This window comes from Notamacropus eugenii, chromosome 2, assembly GCF_028372415.1.
Source record: "Notamacropus eugenii isolate mMacEug1 chromosome 2, mMacEug1.pri_v2, whole genome shotgun sequence".
NCBI lineage: Eukaryota > Metazoa > Chordata > Mammalia > Diprotodontia > Macropodidae > Notamacropus > Notamacropus eugenii.
Window position 1 is genome coordinate 1,803,340 of NC_092873.1, and position 13,309 is coordinate 1,816,648.

General features: G+C 37.1%; 1 protein-coding gene across 1 annotated transcript; it reads left to right on the top strand.

Annotated features, from left to right (window-relative positions):
* The first annotated feature begins 11,287 nt into the window (after positions 1 to 11,287).
* Positions 11,288 to 12,229, top strand: LOC140523278 (olfactory receptor 5G9-like). Its single transcript, XM_072638222.1, has one exon. It carries the CDS (start codon positions 11,288 to 11,290, stop codon positions 12,227 to 12,229), a length of 942 nt encoding a protein of 313 aa, XP_072494323.1.
* The last annotated feature ends 1,080 nt before the right edge of the window (positions 12,230 to 13,309 follow it).

Sequence of the window (13,309 nt, forward strand, 5' to 3'; positions counted from 1 at the left end):
GAAAGAGGTTCAGTTATGTTATTCTCTAGATGAAGATCAATTGACAAGGGAGTAAGGGACTTTCAAAGGTGGTGAATAAAATAGAAGTGCCAGCACTCATGCCCTGTGATCTCTCAGCTATGATTGCACTTGGTCTACCAGGATGACTTCTGAGTCTAGGAAATAGCCTCAGTGCTTTTGCAACATAAATTGATAGCAAGCCTGATACTCATTCTTGTGTCATAGGAACATTAAAAATTATCTAGCCCAAGCTCTCCTTTTACAAGTGAGGCACCAAAGGCCTAGGGAAGCTAATTTACATGTTTAACATCACCCAGCTCTTAGCACAGTACCCGACACATCATAGGTACTTAATAAATGTTTATCAGTCGATGGAACAAGTCATGATGAGAACTGGAATCCAAGTCTTTTTCTTTGTGAGTTTCTAGAATCAAGTCACCATTGCTGTTCATTGATTGATGGACCCAGTCATGATGGAGTTAAAATTGGTATTCAAGTCTTCTTTGTGACCTAGAATTTCTAGAATCAAGTCACCAGTTGATTAGGTGCAGCTAGTTTAAAATCTAGTCTTTTATTTTATTTAACTGATTTATTTGCCCTTCTACTCCTCATTCCATATTTGCTTTTATTTTCAGGAAGCTGGATATTGTGATCTTCTTTCACTTATATTAGTACTCTAATCTTTCAGATCTGCTATTGTAATGAAATAAGACAGCCATAAATTATCTAATGGGACAAAAGGTTTTCCTTAGTTATACCACAGAAAGAATTCACAACAAGAACATGCAGTGAGAGTGTTACGCATGGTCTCCTGTCTCTAAGTGATCCTCGTTGGTCTGCCAGCTAGTCATCTGAGAGATGCTAGTGCCCCTAGTGGCACATTTACTTAGGGGACCAGGAAGTAATATCAATGACTGGGTCTTTGTTCTCTTGAGCCATTTAAGTATTGAGTATTGTTTGAAGGACTAGCCTAGACCACATAGTATGACTCTCTGGTAAATATTCCTAAAGCAGGTGAGGTGGGGGAGGAAATTCAATAAATTCAATAAAGTTAACAAAACTAGAGTAGCTGCAGGTGCAATAACAGCAAAGTACAACAATAACAGCTACAATGATCACAAAATGTTTCATATCCCAAGAGGGAATATTGCAGCAAAGCCCTGAGGACCCATAAGGTCTTTGGAGGGAAAGGAGAAGCCTCAACTCCAATCTCAGCACTGATCCCCTTTCTCTTCCTCCCACCCCACCCCGATCTCCACCATTGGCTCAAGGAGGATTTTGCGATCTTCCAAAAGTCTTTTAGATGTTATACTTCCTGTCTTCAAATTGGTTTCCCATGGGCATGAACAGGACCACAGTGGCTAGTGGCAATGTCGGTATCAGAAGCCAAAAAGACAGTAGGTGCAGACTTATCAAGCATAAGGGGAACTCTCTGACCACTCCACAAATGGGAGAAGGGGACTCTCAGCAACTAGGAGATGGAAGTCACCTCTTGTACCACATGTGTTTGAAATCCCTTTCCCCTTGGATTCAATATTTGCTAATGAAAGAGTAAGTCAAAGTCTTTGGGGGGAATGTTTTGTACTACTTTTATTAGATAACCCTAATAAATCCATTTTGTAAAAGTTATTTAAGGCTGACTGACTGGTTGATTCTCCATTAAAAATTCTGGGGGGAAGCACAGTTCTGGGGACATAGGCTGATGAAATCAGAGAATCATCTATGACTCTTCAGAGGTACTTCTACAGCGCAGAGGGAAAATGTATTATTCTGGGACCCATACATTATTTGTGAAAATGAGAGTTGGGACAAGGATCCTCAGAACTTATTTGGAAGAGAATAGTGAATCTGAAGAATGGTTCTTATTTGCTTATTTGTTTCAAATAGAGTGACTGCTCACTGTTTTCTTCCCAGCATGGCAAAGTGCTTGCTGCCTATTTAAGTGAAATAACTACTGGGAAATCCTGCTCTCAAATAGAAGAAAATATTTCTTGTTGTCTTGGGCACTCTTTCAGTTCAAACCTGGTCAAAGGCTGTCCATTCTGATTTCTTTTGCATAAAAACAATGTGAATCAAGGACAATTATCATCACTAGAATAATGATAGAAGCTAGTTGGTGGAAGGATAGAGCATAGGGGCTGGAGTCAGGAAGACTCATCTCCTGGAGTTCAAACCTGGCCTCAGAAACTTACTAATTGTTTGATCCTGGGCAAGTCATTTAACCCTGTAAAAAAAGTCACAAAAACGTTGGTTATTATTATTATTATTGTGAAACTAGATGACAGAGCAGATAGAGTGCCAGGCCTGCAATCAGGAACATTTGAGTTCAAATTGGGTCTTAGAGATTTACTAGTTGTGTAACTCTGGACAAGTCACTCTACTTTGTTGACTTGGTTTCCTCATCTGTAAAATGAGAAGAAGAAGAAAATGCTAGCCTTTTCCAGTATCTTTGTAAGAAATCACTAAATGAGGTCACAAAGAGTCAGACATAACTTAAAATGACTCAAGAAAAACAACAGGTATTATTGTTATATAAAGTGAAAGCACTGCAGATACTTCGGGAAAATGAATAGCATTGTTAGGGTATTTAGGAGATTAGTGTACCCATTTCACAGCTTGACCAATCTCCTCAAGAGAAAAATAATGTCATTGAGAGCCTGAAATGGCATTTCAATATGACACATCTCTGATGTATACTAAATGGCAGTTGAAAGGAATATACATTTAACTAAGTTTAGCATGGTGTATTTATTATAAAATGTCTATGTAAGTAATAAAAATTCATAAATGTAGAAAAGCAAAATCCTTATTATAAAACATACTTAAAATAATATTCAAAATGGTCATCTCAAAAAAGATTCAAACTCAGTTGAATACAAAATAATAAAATCTTAACAGATATGGAAGATAAAACAAATTATAGACACAAGAAGTAATTTTGTTAGAAAATCACAAGACAATGTACAAGTAGAAATGTCACTAAAGTATAGGAAGTAACATCTGTTTTGTTGCTTTACCCTAAAGATTATGGAACCTTTTCATCTGACTTGCAGCTGAACCCTTCCGTATATACTGTATTCTCTATTAGAGTGGGAGCTCCTAGAGAGCAAGGGCTGTTTTACTTATCTGTTTAATCATCAGCATTTAACCTAGTATCTTACAGATAGTAACTGCTCAATAAAATCTCCATTAATGTATTCATTTATTCAAGATTACATATTTTGCATGTTTATCAGACTGATTTAGCAAAATAATTCTGATATTCCATTTTGTCAAAAGAAGGCACCATTGCTCCAAAGTAGCTAGCCCAATATATTTAAAGTTTCAATATGTACACAAATTCTTGTAACATTTATGATTATTAAAAGTGATGAAGACTAAAATAAATCTTTCAAGCCTTGAGAATATCAACTAGTTTAAACAATAGAAGAATTCAGAATAAAAATATTTTGTCACAGACTGCCTAGCTGCTTTTCCCCCAGTGAAAAAAAAAAATGATAATTTGGGGGAGTATGAGATTTTATTTTTTCTTTCAAGAATTATGAGTTACATGACTCAGATAAAGGCCTTATTCATATTCTGACCATAATCTTAATATTCTAATATGCTTTATGAGTATTCTAGAAATTTCTGAATATCTCAATATATGACCTTGGGTAAGTCCCTTCACTTCTCCATAGTTCTCTCTTCTAAAAAAATGGGATAATAGTAATACTCTCCCAATCTGATAATGTCATTGTGGTGATCTTGATATGGTGAGATGTTATATGTCAAAGTGGACTGCAAAATATTCAGAACTGAAAAAATGGGGGACCTTATGGCTACTAAGGAAATATACATGATTGAAAACTTTTTCTAATAATATCATAATTCTTTTCCCATAATATCTGAAAGTTTGCAAGAAACTCACAACTCCATGAGGGAAACAGTGCAACAATTATTATCCCTATTTTAGAAATGGGAAAATCACGGATCCATGAAGTTAATTGATTTTTCAAAATATACACAATTAGGAAATGTTTGAAATTGCATTGGAACTCAGTTCTACCAATTCCAAATCTACAACTTTATCCACTCAGAATGAAACAAATTGCATTTCTGCAGTGTTAAGGTTTTTGATGCACTTTACATCAATTATCTCTTTTTAAGTTCCTTGTGAGATAAATTATACAAACACTATTTATATTATTTTTTTTTTTACAAATGAAAAAACTACAGCTCAATCAGGGTCATATAGCAAATAAATATCAGCTTCTCAAATTTTTATTTGAACTCAGAATTCTATCCTTATGCAAGTGAATCACTTTACCCCATACAGAGCAAAAATGGTAGAAAATCTTAATGTCAAGGCTGGAGCTGAATCATAGAATCATATATTTAGAGTTGAAGGTATCTTAAGAGGATATTTAATCCATCCTTCTTATATTTCTGATGTTGGAACTGGAGAACAGCAAAGGATAGTGACTGCTTTATTACAGAGCAAAACACAGTATAGTGGAAAGAATGTTTTGTTTAGATACACTAACTGCATAGTTGGGTTAGTCACTTAATCTGGTGAAGCATTAGCCTCCACCCCTTGAAAACTTAGGACTCTGTTTCCAATGATTTTCACAAAGAAAACATGCTTTAAACATCAAGGTTCTATTGAAGTGGGAGCTATTATGGGGTACTGAATTGAATACTAGGGGTACAGAATGATCCCAAGAGTTTTTGCTTTGAATATGTGAAGAATAGTTCAACAAGAAAATAAAGACAATTCCTTCAGTTAAAGAAAGAAAATATTTCATATTCATGTTTAACAGAATCTCTATAGACCACTTTAAGTTATGAGGATGGTTGTTCTATTTAATTAGTTTATCTCTTAAGAACAGAACTCCCAGGGAAGGGGACACTTGAGGGAGAATATCTTCCAAAGACAAAGGAGATAAAACTATGTTTCTTGGGAAGAAAACACTCCCTTTTTCCCTCAAAGAAGTTTTACAGTCCTGCCATGGAATTGGCTCCTCTGTGAGCTGAGGTGGTAATGGTTGAGGATTGAAGGGTGAGAGGGGTGAGAGATAGTTCTGAAAAACAAAATACTGGGCGATCCATTCAGATCCTCTTCTTGATATCTTTAAAGGGAAAAAAAAATCAAGAACGTGTAAGTTAAGGTATTTCTAATTTTCCTCCTCTTTATACATTTTAAGAAAATCAAGGTATTCATTGGAAAACAGTTGGATCTAACGAGGAGTCTCCACCAAACTAAGGCATTTAAGAATAAAATAATAGGGACCATGTGCAGTGATGTTGTGGTTGACTTACAGTTAGTAAGCTTACTGACCAAATCTGGCATGGCCAGTAGTCAGACCACGGACTACATGAGGTTCAACTGCTGGTCTGTTTCATTTTTCACTTTTAATGGGCTTGATTATTTAAAGTGAAAAGTTTTTTTTTTCTTTTATAGCCATGATGTAGGGTCAATCAAAGCAGAAAAAATGCTGGGTGAGACTCCAAGTTTGCCAAGATAAATGCCTCTAAAGTACTAGGTACCTGAGAAATAGACAATGGATAATTTTAGTTGAATTATCTAAAGTCTCTCTACAGCATCAGTACAAATCTACAAACATTCTTCTTTTTCCTTCATCCAATAAGCTATTTTCAGAAGAAAATAGAAATAGCAAAGTGGTGTCAGTATCTTTGAAATGTTTTTAATAAAAAGTGAAGTGAGTAAGCACTTATTAAGTGCCTACTATGTAACAGATGTCATGCTAACCAAAGGGCAGACAAAAAGAAGGCAGAAACAGTCCTTACTTCCAAGGAGATTACAATCTAATGATGGAGACAACATGAAAACAATTATGTACAATCAAGAGAGAGAAAAAAATTTTGAGATTTCAGAGGGAAGTTATTAGTATAAAGGAGGATTAAAAAAGCTTCTTTTAGAAGGTAGGGTTTAGGTGAGATTCAAAGAAAGTGGAGAATTTAGGAAGTGCAAGTAAGGAGAGAAGAAATATCAAGTACAGGGATTAAGTAGGGAAAGAAGTTACTTTTTAAACCAACTTTTCTATATTGCACACAGGGATTTCATATTGTTTTGCATTTTTACAAAGAGGTAACATACTTGACCAATTTAATCTCCCTGGGAAGTATCAAGTTTGGATTTAAACACAGATCTTGTCTTCAAGTCTACTTCTGCAAAGCTACATATCAGCTAACCTGTCCTATAAAGAGCTGTATTCACATGTCTTTCAGGTAACTTAATTTCCTAATTTAAAATGCGCATTTAATCACTATTTTAAAAAATGAAGCTCACACAATCATTCCTCCATATTGGGGCTTCCTGATAAGAAAAAAACATCAGTGTTTCTCCCATCTTCACTTCACTCCCCTAGGACAATCAACTGTGATCGGGCTTCCAGAAAGGAATAGTCCAGCAACAGAAAAATATTGAGATATGATATTCATAGGTAGAAATCTGAACCTTGATTTCAAGTTTCAGCTCTGGAAAGTGAGAGTTGAACATGATTCTTTGAAGTACAAGGAGCCAAGTAAAGGAGTTGACAATACCACACTGCTCTTTTGTATTCAGAAACTTTGTGAGGTATTGTGATCACTTTAGAGAGGAGAAATAAGAGACCAGAAAAGGTAAGGTGAGAAACTTCTCTGAGTCATGAACTCCTACAGCAGTCTGGAGGAGCCTATGGACTCCTCATAATAATATTTTTACATGCCTAAAATATATATATAAAATTATGAAGAAAACCATATGTGTGTATCTATGTGTATATGTCCATATGACACATACATACAATTTACATTAAAAATTCACCAGTTAAGAACCCTGGATTTTATAGTCACTAAGGTTCTTTCCAGATCTGAAGTTCTGACTCTGTGGCCTGAACTACATGTGGATTGGTGACCATGCTACACAAAAAATAGTTGAAGGAATAAAAGATTTTTAACCTAGAATCAGAGAATATTGTGTCTTCGGGTTTTGAAGGACTCTCATACACTAGATGGATTACATTCATTTTGTTTGACCCTAGAGAATAGCTGTAATAGAAATGAAGGGAAGTTGAAATGGAGAAAAATCAGGCTTGCTATCAGGAAAAAATCAGCAAATGGAATTCTCCCAAACTGGAAGTAGCTACACAGGGATAGAAAAGTTTCTCTTCCCTGAAGGTCTTCAAGCAGGGACTGGAGGAGCAACCATTCACATGATAGGAGGAATTCTTTTTCAGTTATGGGTTGAACTAGATGACTGCTGAGTTCCTTTCTCATACTGAGATTTTGTGATTCTGAAGGAAAGAATATAGGTTTTTTTTTTAACCTTTTCATTAATGAAAAACATGAATAACTTTCAATGATCCAAGGAATACCAGTATGGCTACACTGGTGCTGAAGTAATTGCACCTTGTTAATGTATCAGGTGGTCTTTGAAAGTCCCTGTGGCCCTGAAATTTATCACCCTTTAACCAGTTTGGTGATGAGCTTATCCCTAATTAGCTAGCCTAGTTCTGGAAGGCCAGGTTCACAGTCCATTCCTAGGCTTATAATTGTAAGCTCTGCTGCTTAGAATGACCTGCCAAAAATAACCTTCTGACAGTGAAGTCTTGGGAGGCCACTGACTAAGCACTGAAGAAACAGTGGCAAGCAAGGCTAATGCGCCCAATGAAGAGCAATTGCCAATAATTACAAATGACAACTGTGGAGTGTTTTAAAGTTTGCGAAGCATTGCGCATATATTATAAGCCTCCAGGTAACCTGGGGTGGCAGGCATACAGGCATTGGGAACACATTTTAGATATGAGGAAACAGAGGCTCAGAGAAGCTAAATAACTTGCCCTTCATCACATTGTTAGTAAGTATCAGAAGGAGGATGCCAATCTAACTCTTCCTGAATCCAAGTCTAGAAATCTCTCCATTATGCCACATTGCCTCTTAAGAAAAGAGACTCAGGCACTTTAAAAAATGCTTTGTGTCTTCAGGACCTGTACAGTGCCTTGCACAGAGCCAACGTTAAGGAGAAGCTTTTTGAATTGATTCTAATCAATTTGAATTGACTTGAAATTAATTTAAATTAATTTAAAATTGATTGCCAAGTGCACAATATATCAAAATTTCTTAACTAATATTTCTTTACTACTGGACTTCCTTCCATTTCTTCATTCATTCCTTTGTTCCTTCTTTCTTTCTCTCTTTCCTTCCTTCCCAATACTTTTGGATCTTTTGATTGTTATAGCACAGACAACAGGTGACTTCATTTGCTGGGAAACATACATCCTGTGTATTTTTATAAATTTATGGTTCATCATAGTTTTGTTATGATTTCCCCAGGACCTTTGAGCGAGTGACAGCTTTTTCCTGGACCCTAACTTTGCACCAGTTTCTCCCACATGATGGTCACTAAATTAGTGCTTCCTTTAGAGATGAGCACCAGTAACATAAAGCAAAATTCAATAAGCATCAAGGAGAGCCTGGGGAGCTAGGTCTCAAAGTGAATAGAGTGCTGAGCCTCAAGGCAGGGAGACTCGTCTTCCTGAGTTCTACTGTGGCCTCAGACACTCCCCAGCTGTGTGATCCTGGGCAAGTCACTTAACCCTCTTTGCCTCAGTTTCCTTATCTGTAAAATCAGCTGGAGAGGAAATGGCAAACCATACCAGCATCTATGCCAATAAAATCCCAAATAGGGTCAGGAAGAATCAGACACAATTGCAACAACTGAATAACAACAATAGCATCAAGGAAGACTTATTCACTTATTCCAAGGTTGGATTTCTGAAGCTCAGGTTTTTCTATGTCACTTCTGCTCAGGAAGCTCTGTGTTTGTCCTTCGTTTTCAAAGAGGACCATGACATCAGGAAAATGATGACGTGACTTGCAGTTGACTTTGATTTGAGTGAGGGAGGGCTGTGCAAAGTCACCAGTCTCACTTTCTCCTCCATAGTCATCTAGGTCTAGTGGCCAGATATTCATCAGGATGACTGGAGATGGCCCAAGAGGCAATGGGAGACCCAGGCCCTTTCAGGCTAAGGCCTTGTCAGGTTCTCACTTTGAGTGAGGTAATGACCATTGAGGAAATAGGCCTTTTTAAGAAGTGAGGCAAAGAATGACTCCTTTAATTAAAAAATTAAAAATAAAAATATCAAACGGGGAAGGGAAGACCCTTTTCTGATTTTTTGTGGTGGGCATTTAAGAAATACTTCTTTGACTGCTGCCAGGGGGCAAAGGGCAGGTAAGTGACTTATATTGCTAAGTGACTTATACTGCTACTGTTTCAGAGATAGGATTTGAACTCAGGCTATCTTGACCCTGAGTAATGTCTTCCATCCTCTCTAGTAGGCTGCCCACCTTGCAGTCCTAGATTTTGGAATTCGAAGGGAAGTATTATACAATATGGAATTGCTATAGATTTCTAAATATGTATATTAATAAAGATAACTAATGTTTGCTTAACACTTCACTGTTTGCAAAGCAGTTTTCACATGTTATCTTATTTGATCCATTTAAGATAGATTCTATTATTATCCCAAATTTACAGAGGAGGAAACTGAAGCTGAAAGAAGGTAAATGACTTACCTAAGGTCACATAGTTAGTATAAATTTGAACTCAGGCCTTTCTAGTGCCTAGATCAGTTCTCTCTCCACTACATTATCTGTCTCATGCAAAAAAAAAAAAAAGATGAAAAGCACTTTATTCACAACAGCACCATGAAGTAGGAAGTATAAATCATGTTGTCCTCATTTTACAGATGATAAAACTAAGATTGAAAAAGATTTTGTGATATTCTCTAGTTAAGCAAACTAGTAAATGCTAGGACCAAGACATCAGTCTATGTCTTCTGACTCTAAGACTAGTGATTTTAACTTTTTCCCACACCATAATTATTGAAGTATGTTAATTCTTCTGTGTTATGAGTTTTGGGAAGCCTTTCTTCTTGCCAGAGAAATAACCAGGGTGCTGTAACTGGAGTTTTGCTGCAGTGCCCTAGAATTTCAAGAACTCTGATGACATTTCAGAATCAGTTGAGCTTTGTACTCAATTAGTAATAATGATTATTTTAAATAGAAAACTATCAGATGACTTATTTTCCTCTTTCTCTAACTGACACCCAACATTTTATAGAAAAATTTCATCAGTAGCATTTCATAAAGTTTAACCTGGTGGCAAAAAATAATGCTTCTGTAGCTCTGAACCTTACTAGGAGAAATAAATGATTAGGAGAACACTTCAGTAGCTAAGTTTCGTAGGACTCACTCCCCAGTGGGGTTGGTTGTGGCCATATAGTCCTCTTATCCACCCAATAATTCTGTTACTCTCAGTCCATCCTTGATTATTTCTTTATCTTCAGGGAATATAAATAGACAAATAGTCTCCTTCAGTCCTATATTCTTACCTAGATTGAGTCAGCAAGGCAGCATGGAGGACAAGAAATAGTCCTGTGTTTAGAGACTAAAAATTGGAACTCAATGTCAGCTTCTCATTTAGTAGCTGAGTGATTTCAGGCAAGCCTCAGTTTCCTTACATGTAAAAGGAGGAATTTGATCAAGAGTCTCTTGAAGATATTTCCCAATTTTAGATCATGTGATTGTATAGCTATGAATGAATTACTTGGGACCAAGTACCATAATAAAATTTGTTGACATCCAGTAAACCTTACAAATTTTTATACCTTAAAAATTTTATTATGCAATATGTCCTCCTTTTATTACAGTCACTTTTTTGAGCTTATTTAACACTGAGTTCACAATATTTTAACACATTCTTTAATTCGTCATCACAAAAATCACAATTTTACCGTATTGGATATTAAGTTCAGCTACATATGTCTAAGAATAGGCTTGATTATAGTCAACAGACTTTCAATTATGTTTAAATCAGGTGAATTTCCAAGGCATTGACTCAGAATTTGTATCCAAAAATTGAATGGCCCAAAAAGATCACTACCACCTCCACCATCATCAACACCAATAAAATAAAACAAAACAACTGTCTACCTTCTCCCAAGTGATAGATGCTGTCTTTCTAGATAGAGATTTATATGATTGAAGATGTTGATTTGGATAACAGGGCAGCAAAGCAGATCTGAAATTAGAGCTCTTAGATTTCAATCTTGACTTACATAGTAATAATGTGATGTTAGTGGTCTTAAGCCTCACTTTCCTCATCTGCAAGGTGAAAGGGTTGAACTAGATGACAAGGTGTTTCCAGCTTTACAATTTGGTCATAAGAACCTTTCTAACTCAAAGTCCCACAATCTTATGGCAGTATATTTTTGTCTTTCAACAGAAAGCAAGAAAGGAATAAATGGCCAGCAGAAACTACACCAGAGTAACTGAGTTCATTTTCGTGGGCTTGAAATATCATCCAAAGGTGCAGGTCATCCTTTTCTTTCTTGTTCTATTTTTTTATCTCTTTAATGTGACAGGCAATCTGGGGATGATCATTCTCATCCAGGTTGATGCCCGCCTTCACACCCCAATGTATTTTTTCCTCAGTCACCTGTCTTTTGTAGATGTAAGCTTCTCATCCATAGTAGTTCCCAAAATGCTTAGAGACTTCTTTGAGGAGAGAAAGACCATCTCTTTCCTGGGCTGTGCCTTACAGCAATGGTTCTTTGGGTTTTTTGTAGCCATTGAATGCTTCCTCTTGGCATCCATGGCCTATGATCGCTACGTTGCAATCTGTAACCCATTGCTTTACTCCATTGCAATGTCTCGGAAACACTGCAACCAACTGGTGGCTCTCCCCTATGCTGCTGGGTTCATGGATGCTATGATTCACACTCCTGCTGCTTTCCATCTCCCCTTTTGTGGCCCAAATGTCATCAATCACTTTTTCTGTGACATTTTCCCCCTCCTCTCCCTCATATGTGCTGATACCAGCATCAATAAATTATTAGTTTTTATTGTTGCTGGGATTGTTGGCATCTTCAGCGGTCTGATCATCCTTGTCTCTTACATCTACATCCTCACAGCCATCCTGAGGATGCATTCTGCAGAAGGGAGGCAGAAAGCCTTCTCCACCTGCTCTTCTCATCTCACTGCTGTTACTGTCTTATTTGGGACCCTCTTCTTTGTCTATGTGAGGCCCAACTCAAGTTTCTCCATGGACACAAATAAACTAGTCTCTGTGTTTTATTCAGTGATCCCCATGTTGAACCCCCTCATCTACAGCCTAAGGAACAAAGAGGTCAAAAATGCCATCCATAGGATCATTACGAAAAGGAAGCTTTGTAGCAGGATATGAATTATGTGCAATGGGAAATAGAATAACATAAGATTAGCATGGTAGGCATATAAGAGCAGTGCAAAAAACAGACAAACAAAAAATCTATTGTGTGTAAGGGATGGGGCAGGTCATCATTGACAAAGAAAGCCTTCTTGGAGATCATAGCATCACAGATCTGGAAAAGACCTAAGAGGCCCTATAGTCTAACACCCACATTTGCCAATGAAGAACGGGAAGCCCAGAGAGAGTAAATAATTTCCCTAAGGTCACATAGTTGCAGAGTGGAAATTTAAATTTAGGTTCCACGATTCCATGTTCAGCATCAGTGTCACTTGAGTTAATGTTTCAAGCGTATGCAAAAATTTCCCTGACAAATAAAAGGAGGAAAAGACATTTTAGGCATTGGGAACTTTGTGAGCAAATGGAGCACACAGACCATGCCAGGCATGAAGTGGGGCAAAAAATAGTCTGGAAACATAAAGGCCTGTAAAAGCAAGGACTCTGACACACACGAGGAGGCCTGCTTTCACAGGTTCTTAGATTTCTGGGGGTCAACAATCACTTTAATCAAGCACATGTAGCATTCACTTAGTTCAGGGGGAAAAGTCAGCACCCTGAACTTCACAGAAAATAGAGAGAAATCAAAATCAACAGATAAGCTTTTAACCATCTGACATACATCACAGATCAACAGACAACTGTCTGACCATACAAACATAATTACCAGAGAGGAAAGCACCAACATCTGGGTTTTCAAAGCCAGGGGACTCCTTAGTGGTGCCTGGAGTTTCACCTGGCCAAACACTTATAGTCAATAAACCCCAAAGTAAAACCTCACCTTCGGAATCTTTTTACACTTTTTAGAGCAAGAGGGCATTGCAGCCCTTGAGAACCAGTGCCTCATTAACAACAGGTATGGCCTTCCTACAGATCTTCCCAGCCCCATTAATGGATGGGGAAGTTCTTCTTTAATCACAGTATTCAATCAGAGGCACTTGATTATACTAAAACAAAAAAATATGCATTATCAATACAAGGGCTTGGAGGAGAGTAATAGGAGATAATGCTACCAGGTGGTAAAGGGCCTTGAATGTGAAA